At 33.1% G+C, this 17449-nt stretch overlaps 1 protein-coding gene across 4 annotated transcripts in view; it reads left to right on the top strand.

Annotated features, from left to right (window-relative positions):
• LOC122566303 (flocculation protein FLO11) overlaps positions 1 to 17449 on the top strand; it is a 30017-nt gene that overhangs the window by 8191 nt on the left and 4377 nt on the right. For 2 of the 4 annotated variants that reach the window (XM_043723399.1, XM_043723400.1), the window contains 4 exons: positions 11062 to 11150; positions 13237 to 13410; positions 14920 to 15143; positions 16460 to 16624. In XM_043723399.1, the coding sequence (XP_043579334.1) occupies positions 11108 to 11150; positions 13237 to 13410; positions 14920 to 15143; positions 16460 to 16624 (606 nt within the window). In that variant the 5' untranslated portion in view covers positions 11062 to 11107. Of the gene's footprint in view, positions 1 to 8001; positions 8092 to 10381; positions 10423 to 11061; positions 11151 to 13236; positions 13411 to 14919; positions 15144 to 15945; positions 16025 to 16459; positions 16625 to 17449 lie in introns of those variants that run through there. The other 2 variants (XM_043723401.1, XM_043723402.1) reach the window with 2 other exon arrangements.

Genomic DNA, 17449 nt, shown 5'->3' with positions numbered 1-17449 from the left:
TTTTACTTGTGGTTGCGCTTCATTTAATTCGCTACTTAATAACTAATTAACTGGAAAAATATTCTCTGCCTACATGTACACTTGCAATAAGTGCTCTATAAAACTTGTACAAGTTCACTAAAAGATTACAAATTAGAAATTTTGTCAGTATAATCGTGGGAGTATTAATGAAACTTGAAAAGATTTTGTACGACATAGATAATGCAGTGATAGACGTTTAACGTTAAGTGTAAAATTCTTTTTATGTAAAACTTCAATACATTTTCAAAAGGATAGATACTATATACGTCCATTTGCGTCTACAAAATGCATTGTTAAATTCAGTAAATTGGATGTGAAAAGTATGTCTGGATCAAAGCAAGAGTAATAGAAAATACAAATATTAATAAATCAAATAGAAACGTTGAAATTATACGTGTAGCGTATAATCTATGCGTAGTTGACAAATTGATTATCTAAATTCAAATCTAAAGAATTTGTTTTGAATGGTTCGTATGGAATTTTATTATCTGCCGTTGACGTAGCTTGTTCCTTGTCTCAGGAACCAGAAGTCCTCGTACGATACCAGTTGTTCATGCAAAAATATGCGACCTCGGTTCGGGAATGAAAATGTTTACAATAAAACTTAAACGGCTTCTCGACCGGCCATGATTCTTGACCTTGCGAGTAGACGAAATATTCGTATCAGAATTTTTACCATGAACTTGAGAGAAAAAAAGATTGTAACTGTAACTGCAGGCGAAAATCAGAGAGATGTACGTTTTCTTTTATATACTTTATATCGAAAATTATAAGCAATTATAATTCCATTTATTAGACAGCATGAATTTCAGCACGAGAAAGCGCTATACTTCTTTTTCTATCAAGATAGTATTAAGTAATTGTGAACGTTCGAACTTAAAATAAATACATATATTACATATACATAAAATAGATACAATTTCCATAGTAAAAATCATTATGTCTGTTCTATATACATACTAATAATTTTAAATTAATTTAAATTTATTAAAACTAAATATATTTTTTCGTTTTGCACGTTTAAACTCGTAGAAACGATCATGGTTCGTACGTGTAACAGTTTCCTTACGTTCCATGTACTTTCATAAGTCTGACATAGATTTATAATTAATGTAAAACAGCCACCAATGAGCGAATTATTTCAATTTATACATACAACATCAATTACATAGCATCATACTTATACAATGAATGTATACATAGATATATATAGAGAGTTTTTATCGCTCTGTTATTTGTAAAAACAGATACACGTGTCTAGTATAGGTAAGATATTTGAATGGCAAATAGTGCTTTTATTCTCCAGGAATAAAATCATTAAGTCAAGAAACCATCGAATAATTAACAGTTTGGTAGAAAAAGTTGTTTATTACAAGAAGATGAAATAAATAATTTATGGGTCGATTAATGAGACTTCTGAACGATACAATTCATAGTTTTTTTTGTGCTTGTTCCGCTGCTTTAACCGTTTTCTCACCAGTAAGGAATATACGCAAATAATATGCCATTAAAAAATCTTAAAATCAAAAGACTTCATCATGGTTAATGAGTTGAATAATTAAGCCTTCTCTGTTTCAAATCGATTTTTCGATAAACTTATTTTTCTCACTGTTAATTGTGTCACTCTTCATGCCAACGACACGTGTGTGTAAGTAATAAAACACGGCGATAGTATCAAATTATGAAGCATGTCCGGCAAGGTTCGTCGTTTTTTTGTGCCATTTTTTCCTCGAATCCTTAATATTGTTTTATATCTTCCTTCTGAATCTCTATTTGGCCTGACTTTTATTACCCTGATTTTATTATCCCAAAGCATACAAATAATACGCGTAAAAATGCCACTCGCTAGATTATCATTAAAAGTTTAATAGCGAACAGAAGAAGATTTACGACGTTCATTATGAATATCAAAGGAAAGTCGATGCTACTGTTGCAACAAAAACTTGCATCCTATTTCCGATGACGATATTGCAAAATTTTAAAACAACGCAAAATCGTTTATTTCTCCAGGTTTCTATTCATTATTTTCATAAGGGTGCGTTTGATGAGCCAATCGCAACCTACCTTGTAGCAACGCACAACCTCAACCATCTGTAGTTAACCTTTTCTCTTAACGATGGAAGAAGTACCATGCATGGGAAAGTACTTTCCTAAGAATTCTCACAATCGCAGGACGTATAGCCGTCGCTATAATAAATATTACGAAGTTCTATAGATTCACGTTTAGTACTGGCACCGCCTATCGCGCTTAGTAGCGATCATGGCATATAGCGATTTTAATCATCGCACTGGTCTACGGTAATTTCCCAATCTTTTTTAAATCATGCTCCACTTCAACGCTTCAATGATTCTGTCGTCCTCCTTAGCACAAGAGACAATCAAGTTCTTAACTTAGAAAGAAAAAGAACTATAAAACTATCTTTAACGCGATTGTGTCTTCGATGGATACAGATTTGAAATAATAATTTTAAATAACGAATCTTAAAAATCAATTTTCCGATATTCTCCTATTTGTATACTGTGCGTTCTGGCTGGATTATTTAAATTCGTACGTACGTTTATACGATGAACTTTGCCCCAAGATTTTGTCATGTTCGGATCTCGTGTCATTGTTCGTCACGCAGATGTAGGACTGTCCCGAGTAAATTGCACGAAAATTGTGTCGCGTCAAATGTGAGAAATACGTTGCATGTCAGCGTTGTATGTCGTTAGCAACAACCTACATTTGGGTACATCATGGTGACTCTTCTCACGTGACTCCGTTTCGTTGATCCATTCATATTCATCTTGTCGATATTGATTATGAAGCAATTGATAAATATACATTTGCGCTTCGTTCCTATTAATATTCTTCATTTCAAAATCCTCGTTTAAATGAGCAGATTGGAATAGGCTTTTAGTAATTTAATAGGCATGTAGAAAGAAGGTACATAAGTGCAGGAAAAAGATACTTTCGAAACCGTGATCATTGTTGGTGAAATTTGATCTTACGAAAATAGAATCGAGGAAGGTGTAATACATAGTTGGAACCGGTCGATGGTCAACCAAATGACCATGATCTTGGATCTTGGCCAGAAATCCCGTTCTCCATTGATGACCGGTTTTAACGCATTCAAGGAAGTGACAGTACGTTGTATGTAATTATATATGACCGTGGGTAACGTGTAATTTTAAACTGATATCGCGTGCATTGTCCTAAATGGTCTCTGTATAAGTCAGAAATTTAAGCACTTTATCTGCATTAATTGATTTAATCGGATTAATTCTACATTTTTTGGAACAGATATCCATTCAATTATTTGTACGTTCTTCTTTTTATATTGTAATATATATCACATTTAAGGTCGAAAAATATGCGTTTGTTGCGATAAACTTCCTACATGCAAATTACATTTCTAAGCATCGTCCTCTTACTAAATAATGTATGAGTCAATGGATGTGTAAATTTGGATAATCTTAACACGTTCTCTGTGTAGATGTCGAATTCGAGCCCAGCACGCGTAGGTACTTATTACTCGTAAGATGTATACCTAACATCTACTCGAACGCTGAAAGCAAATTAAACATCATGAAACTTTGAAAAAATAAATATCTTCGTAACAATTTATACAAAACGTACCAGTAAAGTTTCACAATATATTACAAAAATTGATTTTCTACAAGAGTTATCTGTTAGCATATAACACATATGTATAAGGAAGAGTCAACTTGAATCGAAGATCGCAGGAGGGAAACGTGATAAGCACGTCTATGTTGATTTTCGGATTTCCATGTCATTTTATGACTAAACAGGAGCATTTTAATACGACACGCAATGAAACGAATCTGCTGATCGGAAGACAAACAAATTTTCATATCGTAAACATGTATTTTATAACAAATAAACAAGCGATTTTGTAGAATATAAATTTCTAGAATAGAAATATTTGCTACTCAGGGCTAAAAGTACTGAACAATTTGCCAAAGGGCAAAACCTTAATTTGTATATTGACGTTGATTATTTTCCGTCCAAGAAACGATTCGACAAAATATGGAAGACATTAGGAGATAAATATCTTAAAAGTTCGTATTCATAAATTTTAAAAGTTCGTATTCATAAATTCTATCGGAAACGCTGTCACAGAGTTTGCAAATGTGAACGTCTCGTTTGAGATATCCGATAGGTAGGTTTGTTCAACCGAAAAGACAGTCCGTTTTCACGTGTGGGATGGTCGTTCGATCGCGAGTATGTACATTTTCTGCTGAATGGCCTTGAAAGAAACGACAACGACCTGGTGACGAGATTGTATGAATTTCGTTTCGCGTCATTATGTAGACACGTCCGATCAGTTACATACGAACGCAAATTATCGCGTGTGTTCTATCGAACTTATTGTTAGCTCGACCAGTTAAGTTCGAAAGATTTACTTTCTGATTATCATATTCGTGTTTAATCCGTAAGTCGTATGAACGAAGCATCATTATGATAAACCGGTAACAAAAAAAAAAAAAAAAAAAGACAAACTGAAACGTTTTGCGTGTAAGTCCAATATATGCGAAGTTTCCTATCGTTGATCTATAATTTTCTGTCAGAGGACATAAACTAGCTTTTGAATTAATCAGTTGGCGGAACCTAATGGCATTTAGTAGAATAAATTACCGCGGCTGTTCTCCCTCATTTATGGCAAGATGTCTTTCAATTACAAAATTCCGGATAAATCGAACTGTAGTGGTAATGCTTTTATTTTTCATAATCGTCGTACCTATGTGCGTCATAGAATATCATACGATTAAATTGATTTCAAAAAACTAATATACAGTAATGAAAGAACATTTGTAACCGTTAAACGTTGTTGCCTGACAAGCTCTTCAAATTCTTTGGTATCTGAGTTATTAATCACACGAACAAGGTTCCTCTAAAACGATAAAGAGGTTTTCGTCGTTAAATTGAAAGCAGTGATATTTAAGTAGTCAATGTTTGTAATAGCATATACATATAGCAAATAGTCAAATAAACTATCGCTACGTTTTTCAACAGATGATCTAAGTTCGTCTGTGGATTCCGTGAAGAAAAGTAGCTGCTGTTTCTAATTACTAATTACTCGTAACTCGCTTGTACATTCCGGACAAATTAAAATATCGTTGCTACGAATCGATCAAAATGCTCGAATTTAATATCGGCAGGCTGCTTGCGAACGAGTAACGAGGAGTAAAAATGACAAAGTGGCATCAAAAGTAGGGCAATGACAGATAATGGGTGAAGTTTGCGGATAGCGTTCGTCCAGGTATCTCGTTCAACTCATGCGGAAAGTTTCACGTGATCGAACGACATAAATCCAAGCTTTAAATCGCTCGAGGGAGATATGTGAATGCCTCCGAGATAGTCGGCTAGCCGCTCACTTTTTCTTTGCGAAACGCACGGTGCAGCGAGTGTTGCGCCAAACGAGGAAATGCAACGGACACGTGAACGATCGAGACCAGCTACGGACACCCTGATTTTCATCGAAATCCTACGTCGAATCTCGTAGAATCTTATGAACTTCGATCAGCCTGCTTCGACACTTCTTGCGGCTTCACGGTGAAAGTGAAAGTTTTCTAAAGAATTTACAATCGATTTGAATAGGAATTCCGATCTAGGGTAACACGTACAGGGTGTTTTGTAGGAATTTACGCGTTGTACCGCAACTATTAACCGATCGAGGAGCAAAGTTTGGATCAACGTGCGTTAACAGATTCTACCGAATATCTCGTTACGATTATGAAAAAGAAATTCCAGGAATTTACTCGATATCTTTCTCGTTATCGTTTCTTTTTCCATCTGGACGATACGATTGTATGAAATATGAAGAAACCGAAGTTGTGACATCGTTGTGACATGTCTTCCCTTCAAGTTATACAAATTGTTCCCGTGCCTCTGAGAGATGGAACTGTATTCTTACAATTAGAACGTGGAAATAAGAGGAGCAAAATTTGTACATAGAAAATGTATAAAGAAGTTGCAACGTATTTAACGCAAGCGTATATTTTACAGAGATTAGAAAAGTATTTAAACAGTCGATATCCCATTACATTAAACAAGCCTCGATATTGAGTGGGACCATCTTTAACGCTTATTATACGTTTAAGACACCTTCACACTGTATACTAATTTTTTGGTATATATATACGTATGTTTATAATAAACGTCTTACAATTTTTATGTACGTTTTCAACATGATCATGATAGTCTGATTGCAGTGTTAATGAAATTTTAAACGCGTATAATATACATACGTATGAAAGTTTTCCATAGAAAGTGTCCAAGTACTTTTCCGAGACACATTATATACTGTCATTGATATCGCGGTTACATCGACGCGTTGCCGTCATCATCGATAATTATTCTTACGTTGACAATGGTATTGTCTAACGATATTATTTCTCAATAAACTAGATGAGATTGCAATTTGCACGTGTATAGTTGTAGTTCTGTTCGAGGACGATCTCGAAGGACGTAGAAGGACCGTTACACACGGTTTAATGGAAGAATTGTTTATTGGATATTTCAGACACGAGTAGCAACAGTTGATTAATGGTGTTCGTCTGAATTATTAAGTACCTAACACTCGACACTCTGCCAAACATGGTATTTGTCATATGGAAACCGCAACAAGAACGCGTTAAAGATGATAATCGAAAAATATATTTGGCAAAACGACACTGATGTATGAAAACCCATTTACTCGAAGAAGCAAGAAGCCAGAAGCCAGAGAACGATTTAACTAAATATTACTTCAATTTATTATTAATTCAATTCACGTTGTTCGTATGCTTAACTCGTATTTCGTAATACGCTTGATTACGTCAGAGAAATCCGTGACTTCGTACTTAACAGTTATCCACGTTACGATAATTTATAGAATCACATTTCAATTCAAAATATTGTAATGCCGATTTGCAATGTAAATTTAGGTTCTCGGTTTTCCCTAAATAACGAGCCGTATTTCATCTTTTTTGCAAGACAAAAAAAATTGATTTAAAATCCGTTTGCAAGTTTGTATTTTACTAATAACAGTGTTACGAAGTCTCTTGTCGCTCTATATGTAAGTTGTAAATTTTTGAAAAATAGTACTTCGTGCCTCGCGTATGAACATCTACGTGCTTCCGAAAATTCGTAACGTAATTTGAACGAGCAAAAAGACACGATATTCGTCGATTGGAAACACCCTGATAATTCCAAGCTTCTAAAATACAACGCACACGAATTATACGAATTATAAAATATTATCTCAAAGCCGGAACTGAAAAGTTCTGCGTTGTTTATAAGATTTCTTAAGATTTGAAGAATCTTGGAAGTTCCAAGCTTCTTCAGAATTCCAGACACAGGATAAACAATTTAATTACAACATATTATAGAGGAAATACTGAAAAATATTAAAACATCTGGTACATCACGATAAAGCGAATGTATGTGTGTATAAAGTTGATAGTTGATTTTACGTGTGACCAAGAAAAGCCAACCACGTTGGTTGCAAATTGTGGTTTGCAAAAAAAGAAAAGATACTGCGTCAGGGCGAATAACGAAATGTTCATGCACACTGTTTGCTTCAGCTGTATGAATGCACCCTAACGTTTCTTTGAACGTGTCCTGTTTGTATAAGCGGTATCACAGTGGCGTAGAGATCCATTTGTGAGACCACTCCTTACCGCGTACGTATGGAATGACAACTTGAAACTCGGTAGTCCTTGAAGTACCGAAAATAAAAATTCGATATTAAAAAAAAAAGGCCTTCCACTGATAATCCAAGTTTTACGAATAAACAAGCGAGAAGCAAAGTGAAAAGCAAAGTGGAATTTTCGCTTGTTAGTCACCGTGTCAGCTTCTTTATTTGAAAAGATGATACGTTTCGTATAGCTGGCGCGAACGAAATAACATGACAAATCGCTGAAACACGCGAATTGTCAATAATTACTTTTCAGCTTTCCTATTATTGCAGCGTTTCGCGATAGTAACGCGCGAATCAAGGATCGCTCGCGCTTTTTACCGCAAGCGTGCGGATTATACGAACACCTTGCCGCAATATCTTGAAAGAATACAAGTGAAAGGAACAGGTTATGAACTCACGATACTTCTAACATTGGTTTCGTCGATTTACTATAAAATACTCTTATCAAAATTCCCCATAAAACCGCCACCGTACCCAATGACGAATGCTTCGACGAACACGAAGACGAAAAGAGAAGAAGAAAAAAGACGAAGAAGGAAAAATGATTAATTCGTTTAAATAAAAACATTAATTCTTCTCTTTTCTGTATTTTTACTTTCGTGTTATTTTTAGTATTTATTTAGAAGCTTCGCTCGAAATCGTTTTTATCCTTAAAACTTGAAGGAGAAACGTAAATAGAGATTTCTATGAGTAAACAATTTTTCTGTGCGAAGAAAAATTGATATCGTTTCTAGTGTTGCGAATCGATCTAGAATTATAAATTCCAGTCATGCCCGTTAAGCATCCAAGCTGGAACGGTATTGCCTTTTACTATTGTTTCACGCTAACTGATTACCAACACTGTTCTTATGCAATAATTTCGTTGCCTTCTCAACGGTCCGCGATTCTGTACATGTGCACGATGAGATAGCGCATCATTCAGGACGCCATTCATACGTCTCGTCTCGTCATGAGGATGCGTTGCATATTATAATGATGTACTATACATGTATATAAAGTAAAGAGTGGCTCTGCATACTAACCTTAATTACATACACTAATTTATTAATTACAAGATGTTAGCTTCACGAATCTTTCGACGTATTAAATCTCACCCGTTCTTCAGTTTCGCATCTTAACGTGTCCCTCGGTGTCGGTTTGACGCGGTAAAAAATCAATGAAACGGAGAGACGAGTGATTAATTTTGAAAATTATTTTGTTGAGATTTCGCATTCTTCACAGAGAATAGGAAAGTAAAAATATTTCAGAAAAATTGTTCTGTAAATGGCCGGATAACTTTTTTTTACTGGGAAAGTGTGTCAAATAGATACGAGGTACGGGTGAGAGTTGAGACACATATTGTTGAAACGTAACACAATTTACTTGCTATCGTATTTATCGGGAAATAAAAAAGATATAAATTATAGTATCGCGAACATTACACGCACCTTTTATATACACGAAATCGTAAAAATATTGAATATTATATGAATATTTTGCAGGTCCTCACTCCCTTATGTAAGCATAAATGAAAACACCCTGCTATCATCTTGTCGCTGAACAAATTGAAGATTTTGCAGTTTCTGATGAAACTCTATCTCAAGGTTCCGCGAGAGTTGAATATTTTAATTTTGCTAATTCCGCTTAAAAGTATCTTAATAATAATTGCATCGATGCATAAATATGAATAATTTGATGATAAAGCGCGCGTTTTTAGTTCCTTTAATGAGGTAGAAAATTCGATAGACGCAGTAGACTTTCGTAACCGATTGTATATATACGTATTAGAGTTCTTTCCATTTTACAACTTCCATTTTACACAAAAATCGGAAAGAATTCATTTCTTCGGCCGATCTATAACAAATTATATAAAGATTAGACGTAAAGTAAACGTGTGTATGGCTTTTTGCAAGGACTCGACACACGTGTGTTTAGAAAGTAACTCGATATATCTGCTGATCTTAATTACGTGTATGTATAAGAATTTCAAGTTTTAACATTTTGTTTCAACTGTTGCAAAGACTTAATTTTACGACACGACGTAGACTTATCTGAAGACAACGAAGATACAAAAATTATTTGCATACGATCGTATATCTTAAAAAATTTAAATAAAAGCAATTTTTAGGAGAACGCTTTTGCATTTTATTTTTGTTATTTTCGGGGATAATTATTTATGTTGATTAAGAATTCAGCATACAAATTTTGGCAAAAGATTGAATAGAAATGAGTATACTTAACTGTGTAAAATGTTATATAAATTACATACAAAGTACAAAATAAAGTTTCAAAAAGTTATATAATATGATATATTACTTCCTTATACAAGTATCGGATTGAAATAGCCGTTATTTAGATATTAAACGTCGTACACAATGATATTAATTACGTAAAAACGCTACCACTGTCGTGAAAACGAATTTACAAGAATTTCTCTAAAATTCCTATAATATTTGTTATACTTAAATCTATTAACCGTGTTTATTTCTAATAAAAAAATTTATATAACGTCAAAGATCACACAATTTATTTCATTTTCGCTAATGAGATAAAGAAAGATACATCTTTTTGCAAAAACGAACGTTCTTTAAGATCCTTTCAAGTTTACAACGATATATACAACAATAAAAGAAGAACGTATAATTAAAAGATATTTATTATCCTTATTTGCAAATGTGTGCCAATGTTAATTACAGATGGAAAACATAGAAGTTTCAACACGTTGAATATTCCTGAGGTAGTTATAATTCAATAAATATCTTCTGCTTCTTATTTTTACTATCACTATTTCTGCGACTGATGTAACTGACGTGTCTTTTTTTTTTTTCTCTGTTCGATTATTTACAATCCCATCCACGGAATAATAATATTCCTTCCATAAGCCTTTCGTGACGTATTACGTATAAAGTATTTGTTTTGGGCAATTATTGCACAAAATCCATTATGCTAATGACGAGGGCTATGAAGCGTGCAGCGTTTGAAAAGTACGCCCAGCAGAACCATTTATTTATGCATTCACCATGATTACCTTCTTGGAATCTTCCATTACCACATTTGTATTATGTAAAAGTATCGGTATTGTGCGGCGAGATTAATTTTTTTTTTGTCCTCTGAAAAATGGTTTTCAACTGCGGTTAATTTTAAACGCAAAGGCTATTGCGTAATTTAGAATTCAAACTATATTTGTACGATGAATAATCGACGAGATCGTATATTGAAGAAAGGGCTGTTGTTAAATAAGCTTTAAGCCAGAGATTTATTTAATTTATATTTACTCGTGTTTGTTTAATATACAGTTATTTAAATAAATGTATACTCGACTTAGGTTTATATTTAGTAGGTATATGCATATTTTATATTTACGTTTCTGTTCCAGATTAAAAATTCATGCTCTGGCGTAGAATGAAATCAGGCTGACTACGATGCTATCGAAATATTTGATTATTGCCATATCTTTAGTATGCGGTGAGTATTCATTCATCTGTATTTTAATATTGCATTTAATCTTAATAAGATATTGATCGCGAATACATGCAAATTTTTATCGCCAATAAAACTAATAATATTTATAAATTAAAAAGTATCTTTTTAGGACAGAAATATCGCTTAAGAAAGACGATAAAGTACGACAGATCGATACCAGAATATCAATTTCTCTTGAAATCCTTTGAACACTGCCGTCTCTCGAGCACAAGATATTTTTAAACCCATTTTCATGTCTCTTTAATCTTAGTACGCTACGTGTTGATCAAAAGGTTTCAGCGCGGATACCTAAGGCGTCTCTTTATTATCAAATGGCTACTCGTTCCCACACTTGCCACGTACTAGCTATATATACAAAATATACGTGTATACACGTACTCTTCTGTAATGTAAAGGACTTCGATTTGTAAGCAACGTCGTGCCCATTTCGTTACAGCATCGGCGGGCTCGAGTCTTTGGACACGCCACTCGAGTGCAAAATTAACCATGATTCAAATGTAAATTTCGCGACGAAACGAATTTTCTACGAAACAAAAAGGTACCTACGAGGAACAACTTGCGCAATTTGAAATTTTAAAAAATCGTTCGCCACTTCTGCTTTCGTTTTTATTCCGTAACGTAATGAAATGATACAGAAGTGTATAAAACTGTATAGGCATTATCTTGGAAAGTCATTTTAGACAGCACTTTGCTTTTTAAAGTAAGAAAGTATTTATAAGAAAAAGTATTTTAATCTTTTTTTAAGAGATCGTCTTAAGTGGAAATTCTGGTATTTTTGTATAAAAAATAAAAAAGTATTGACACGGATGAGAAGATATAAACATGATGGAAGGATTCGTCTTCTCTCGAAAAACAAACAATTCCAACAATATTCCTCCATTATCGTATAATTTTTGTCAAGTTTATTTATTCATTTTTCGAAGATTGTATAATTATAATTGTAATTCGTTTGTTGATGTATAATGTGTACCTAATGTACGGCAACATAATCTGTTCAGGGAGGTTTCAAATGTTCCAATAAAACCGTGAAAGATTTCTACATTCTTACTTGCAAATAAAACAAAGTTATAGTTACTCTTATAAGCAGTGGTTATTATTAACGCTTTTTTAAATTGTTACTATTATTTTCATAGGTAAGGGAATTCTATGAAACTCCATGTAATGAGGAAACAAGGTGGATACCAGTATCGATGTTTCGTTATCGTTTCATTGCATCACAAAGGAATTATGTAATAGAAAAACGGGAAAAATATAAAGTTATTTTTCACTTGTCATAGATTAGAGAAATTACACGCGTTTCGACTTCCTTAAGTTTCTAGATACAATTTCGTGAGCTAAAGCAATTATTACCTCATTTTATGGTAACTTGTCAATTTATTCCGTTCCTATTACACTTTATCTATATAATAAATCGTGCAATAATATAAGTGCCTGATAGAAAGTAAATTATTGTAAGTTACACTATTGTAAATAAAATTATACTATATTCTATTTCTGGGAAAGTTTATTATAAGTATAGGTACGTCGTATCTATTAAATTTGAAATACGCACAAAGATGTTAAACAAATACAAGTGGAAGAATTAGATCTCAATTGGTGCAAACGAACACGCCGCTGTAAATGTAAACTGGAAAATTCAAAATCGATGAAGATAATCGCGTAATTCGATCGATGTTCAAATAAATCGTTTGAATAAAATAAAATAAATAATTTGAATCGATGAAACGTAGCCATGTATAGCGAAGTACGCACGTTACTCAGTTTCCAACAAAAACTTCATTTCAAAGTCCTGTAAATTATTTCATAAATTCAATACCATACATAACTCATGGATTTCAATTTTAGATTCATATTAAAAAGAAAACTGCAAAATTTCTTTGCATTATGTATTTACAAAACGAACATTCCTTTACGGAATTTCAAGCTACAATCACGCATTACCGCGTTACGTACCTCGCAACGTAACACATTGCATAAAGACATTACACTTAACGACAATTCCTCGAACAATCGATCGTTTATGAAACGAAGATAAGCAATATTAAAAAGTATTTGATTTCACTTTTAGTTACAGAATGTGCGACCCAAGTTTACAAGAGTCAGTCAGTCGAGACTGCTGTAGTGATCAAACCGGCGGTTGTAAACGATGACTTTATTACACAAACCGTCTATGGATTCTTGGATTTCACTACCACGATCGGAAACACGGTGATGGTGTTCAGCCCACAAAGCGCGCCAGCAGGTATAATTTCGTATTTTTCTACTTAAAAAATGATGATAGATCCTTACGCTCAAGAAGCGTCATTTAAATTAATCGATTTCAGCATCCTCATCGTTTTTAACAGAATCTCGTTATTCGAGAGAAAATACGTACTGTCCCACGTAATAAATTGTAATTTTTTTTTTATATTAATCTCAAGTGACCTCGTTCCTGTGCGTGTCCATCAAGGCACTTTGATTCGCAATTAGCGATAACACCTGCGAAACACGCGATAAATGACAATTTTTCCCGAAGGCGAAGCGGCTAAAATCTTATATCTTGTAATCTTCTTCTTCCATATAAGTATGCCTTTAACGCATCAAGGGCCAACGCTTTAACGCAACATTCCATTAACAATTTTTTCTCGATTCCTTTACGTTACTGAATCCTGTTCTCAACGTAATGATTATGAAAGAGAATGCCACGGATTTGCTTAATGTTTTCTTTTCTTTTTAATATTTCTTAATATTTCTTCTTTCATCTAGATCTCATAAGCGAAGAGATCATCGCGTGAAGAAAGCAGTTCCACTTTCCAAAAATTTGAGAATCAATGAAAATTGAATCACCTCTTAAAACTATGCTGCTATAAATTTATAATTAACTAATGTTCGTAGTAACAGACCGCTTCTCTCGTGACTCTTTCAGTAAATTGAATTTAAATATCGCGGCTGCCTCTTATTGCTATAACGCTCTCCAGTTGTACGAATTTTGAAGGAATTGAGATCGTTTAACGCTACAATGAACCTTTTATTCCAAATCTCTAGAACTTCTGTTATCCCAATTTATCTTTTATATCTCCATATATAAAAATATGTAAATTGTTCTGCCTCTGAACAACGTTGCGTTGAAGCGATACCATGGATTAAATCATTGCTTGATCTTTGGTAAACATTGCCAAAACTACTCTTAAGCGAGGAGATCCAAAGAATCGCCAAATTCGTTGAATTACACCAAGGTCTTAAGTTACGGATGTTTTTGACACATAGTTTTGGTTACATCTTGCCTACTGTCAGGTGTTTTAAGAAAACGCTTCCTGTTTGTCATCTTATTGTTCTTTTACAACCATGAGCGCAATCACATCTATTGTTTGACGTTTGTAATCCCACAACTTTTTAATTTCAGCATAACTGCTCAGCTCGGCAATGTATCCGAATTTTCGCTTCATATTTTAGTACAGAAATATAAAATAAAAATGAAGATCGAGTCAACATCGATACTAATGTAACGTATGCGAAGAGATCGATTTTTCGTAAAGATTGAATATATAATTTTTATTGTATTTCGGAGAATGTGAATTCCTTAATAACAAGAAACAGAAGAGAATTGAAACATCGCGTGATAAAAATTCTGAAAAGTTTTGCGAATCGAAAACTGGGAATTTAAAATGTTCGAAACACTTGTTAGTGTTAAATAAATGTTCGCGATTTTCTTCGATATAAGAGTTCGATGATATTTTGATGATTCTAATTACTCGTCGAAACCGACTTGCAGACGGGGGAAAAGAAAAGAAAAGCAGCGTTTCTATTATTCAAACGAAACCGAGCGAGACGAAGGAAAAAGCGCCTCCTGCTATTCAACCAAGCAAGACGTTTAAGACAAATTCCGAGGAAGAAACGAAAAAGCAAGCTAAAGGCACGAAGGTTGTTGTAAATTCAGTGATCGAGCAGAATGTCATTAATTCTGAAGATAGTGGATTACGAACTGTAAAAAATCAGGTGAGATAAATTAGCAATATTTTTCGTGAATATAAAGAAAGAGAATTATATAACTATGGAGACAAGAAATATTTGCCAGTATAATCGCACAATTTATTGATCATACATAGATTATCATTTTTGACTCATCGTTTAATCTTAAAATCTCGTATTATATTGCGAGAACTAGAAATATGGTATAATTAAAATATGTATAAAATAAGCAATGAGGTACTTTCGCTTCTGCCAAGCAAACTTTTCCGGTTTAAGCCGTTTATTCATACTTATCTGTATCTAAGTACGTACATGCACTGGTGTAAAAGTATTCTACTTTCAAACGATCGCCTAAATTTAAAGTAAATGAATTTAACCCTCTATTGCATATATCATTTAATATCTCCAATCGATTTCGTATTTTAACGCTTCTTGAATTTACAGCGAAGCGTTCTATCTTGAATATTAATAAAATAAATAATTACGAATTGTTATAGTATTCATACGAACGTTTTGCCAATGAAATAAATTAATTCAGAATGGAGGTAATGTTTGCATTATAAATTTAAATTTATTAAACGTTGAAAGTTAAACTTTTCTCATATACAATTTTCTCCTAATACGTTGTGTTGGAAATTTCCAATTAAATTTAATTTTTTCCACAATGAATTAAGATATAAATATCAAATAATTCTTGTGAAACATGGGAGTATATCGAGGTCTTTTTACGTAACATATTTTATTGCTTCGAATTATACTAAACGAAATGATACGTAGATTTTTATATTGTTTGACGATTTAAAAAATAAATGACATTTATTTTATATAGTTGTGGAAATATGATGCAAATCGCACTTCATGTAGAAGAACTTTGGGACGAAGGTGAAACACGTCCAGACCAAAATCTTGTGAGTTAGTTCATTCTTTTATTAAACGTTTAAAGTAGTATTTATATATTTTTAAAAATTCACAAGCTAGTTTAAATACTTGATAAATTCATATATAATTGCAATAAGTGCTTATTTCCTGTGTATGTATATTCGACCAAACAAAACATAGTTTATATGCTTTGAGATGATTACCAAAAGGAAAGGAGAAATTATATGCTGCGCTGAATTTAAGGACATTAATCGTCGTTATACTTGTTACACGAAAAGACCTCTCTCTGAACTCCAAAGATAATAATGAGAAATTAATAACTAATAACATTATGCTGAGCCCATTATCATGAAAATAATGTGTATAATTTCATGTACTCTACTTACTAGTAATAAATAAAATTTATGAATGTTCAATGTAATTTACATACATTTCCTGCTTATTACATGCAATATACGTTACAGGAACCGAAGACTCAAACACAGGTAATGACAAAAAGTCCCGTGATATCTTCGCAAGTGCAGGTAAAATCAAAGGACGAAGCGCCAGTCGTTAAGAATAATCTTGCGGAACCTGAATACGACTTTCTATCGAAGCAACCTGCAGAAGTAGTCGATGAGACGTACAAGGTACAAAAATTGGACGACTCTTTTTAATAAAATATTGATTCTCAAAATTTGTTAGAATCGCAAACAATATTCTAATAGGCGTATTGATTAAATTTCTAAGTTTTAAGTTAGTATTACTTTATATGCTATATTCATAATATTAATATAATTCTTCGTTAATCAATTTTCTGTTAATCATTTTACTATATTGTGAACTCGCAGCTACTTTATCGAACGATAGTGAATAATTCTACGGTACATGTACAACTAATTACAGGAAAGCCTTCCGTTCCAAGTCATTGATCAATCATGCAATTTTTCGCCTATTAAGCCTTCCTCATTGCATATTATTGACATTGACACAAATAGTTGCAGTATCGTACGTAAATATGAGATAAGGTGACTGAACCAGTAGATCTAGTTCTCGCTGTTACAAATTAATAGATTCTGTAATATTTTCCTGATTTAGATTCTGAGGAATAAAGTGTTATTGAAAACGATCGAAAGTCTATCAAATGGCATAAATCGCACTCATAAATTATATTTCTTACAAGAATATTACAATATTGCGTCTTTTACATAAATGTGTATTTCACAAAGAACGAAAATACAATATAGAGTATGTTTATTGAGATTAATATTATAATTGTACAGGAATATGATTACAATATTGTAATAAATAGATTTCAAGCGTACAATCCTTGAAATACAAAGCGTTGATAATTTTCTTTGATCGAAGTAAAAGTAGGTATTTACTATATAATGATTTATATTTCCTTTAGATATATGTATCTCTATTCATCTTTAGATCTATTATCGCGCAGAAATCGGCCATGAACCGCGTGA

This window comes from Bombus pyrosoma, linkage group LG3, assembly GCF_014825855.1.
Source record: "Bombus pyrosoma isolate SC7728 linkage group LG3, ASM1482585v1, whole genome shotgun sequence".
Classification (NCBI taxonomy): domain Eukaryota; kingdom Metazoa; phylum Arthropoda; class Insecta; order Hymenoptera; family Apidae; genus Bombus; species Bombus pyrosoma.
Note: the sequence above shows the minus strand (reverse complement) of the source record. Positions and strands in the feature narration are given on the sequence as shown.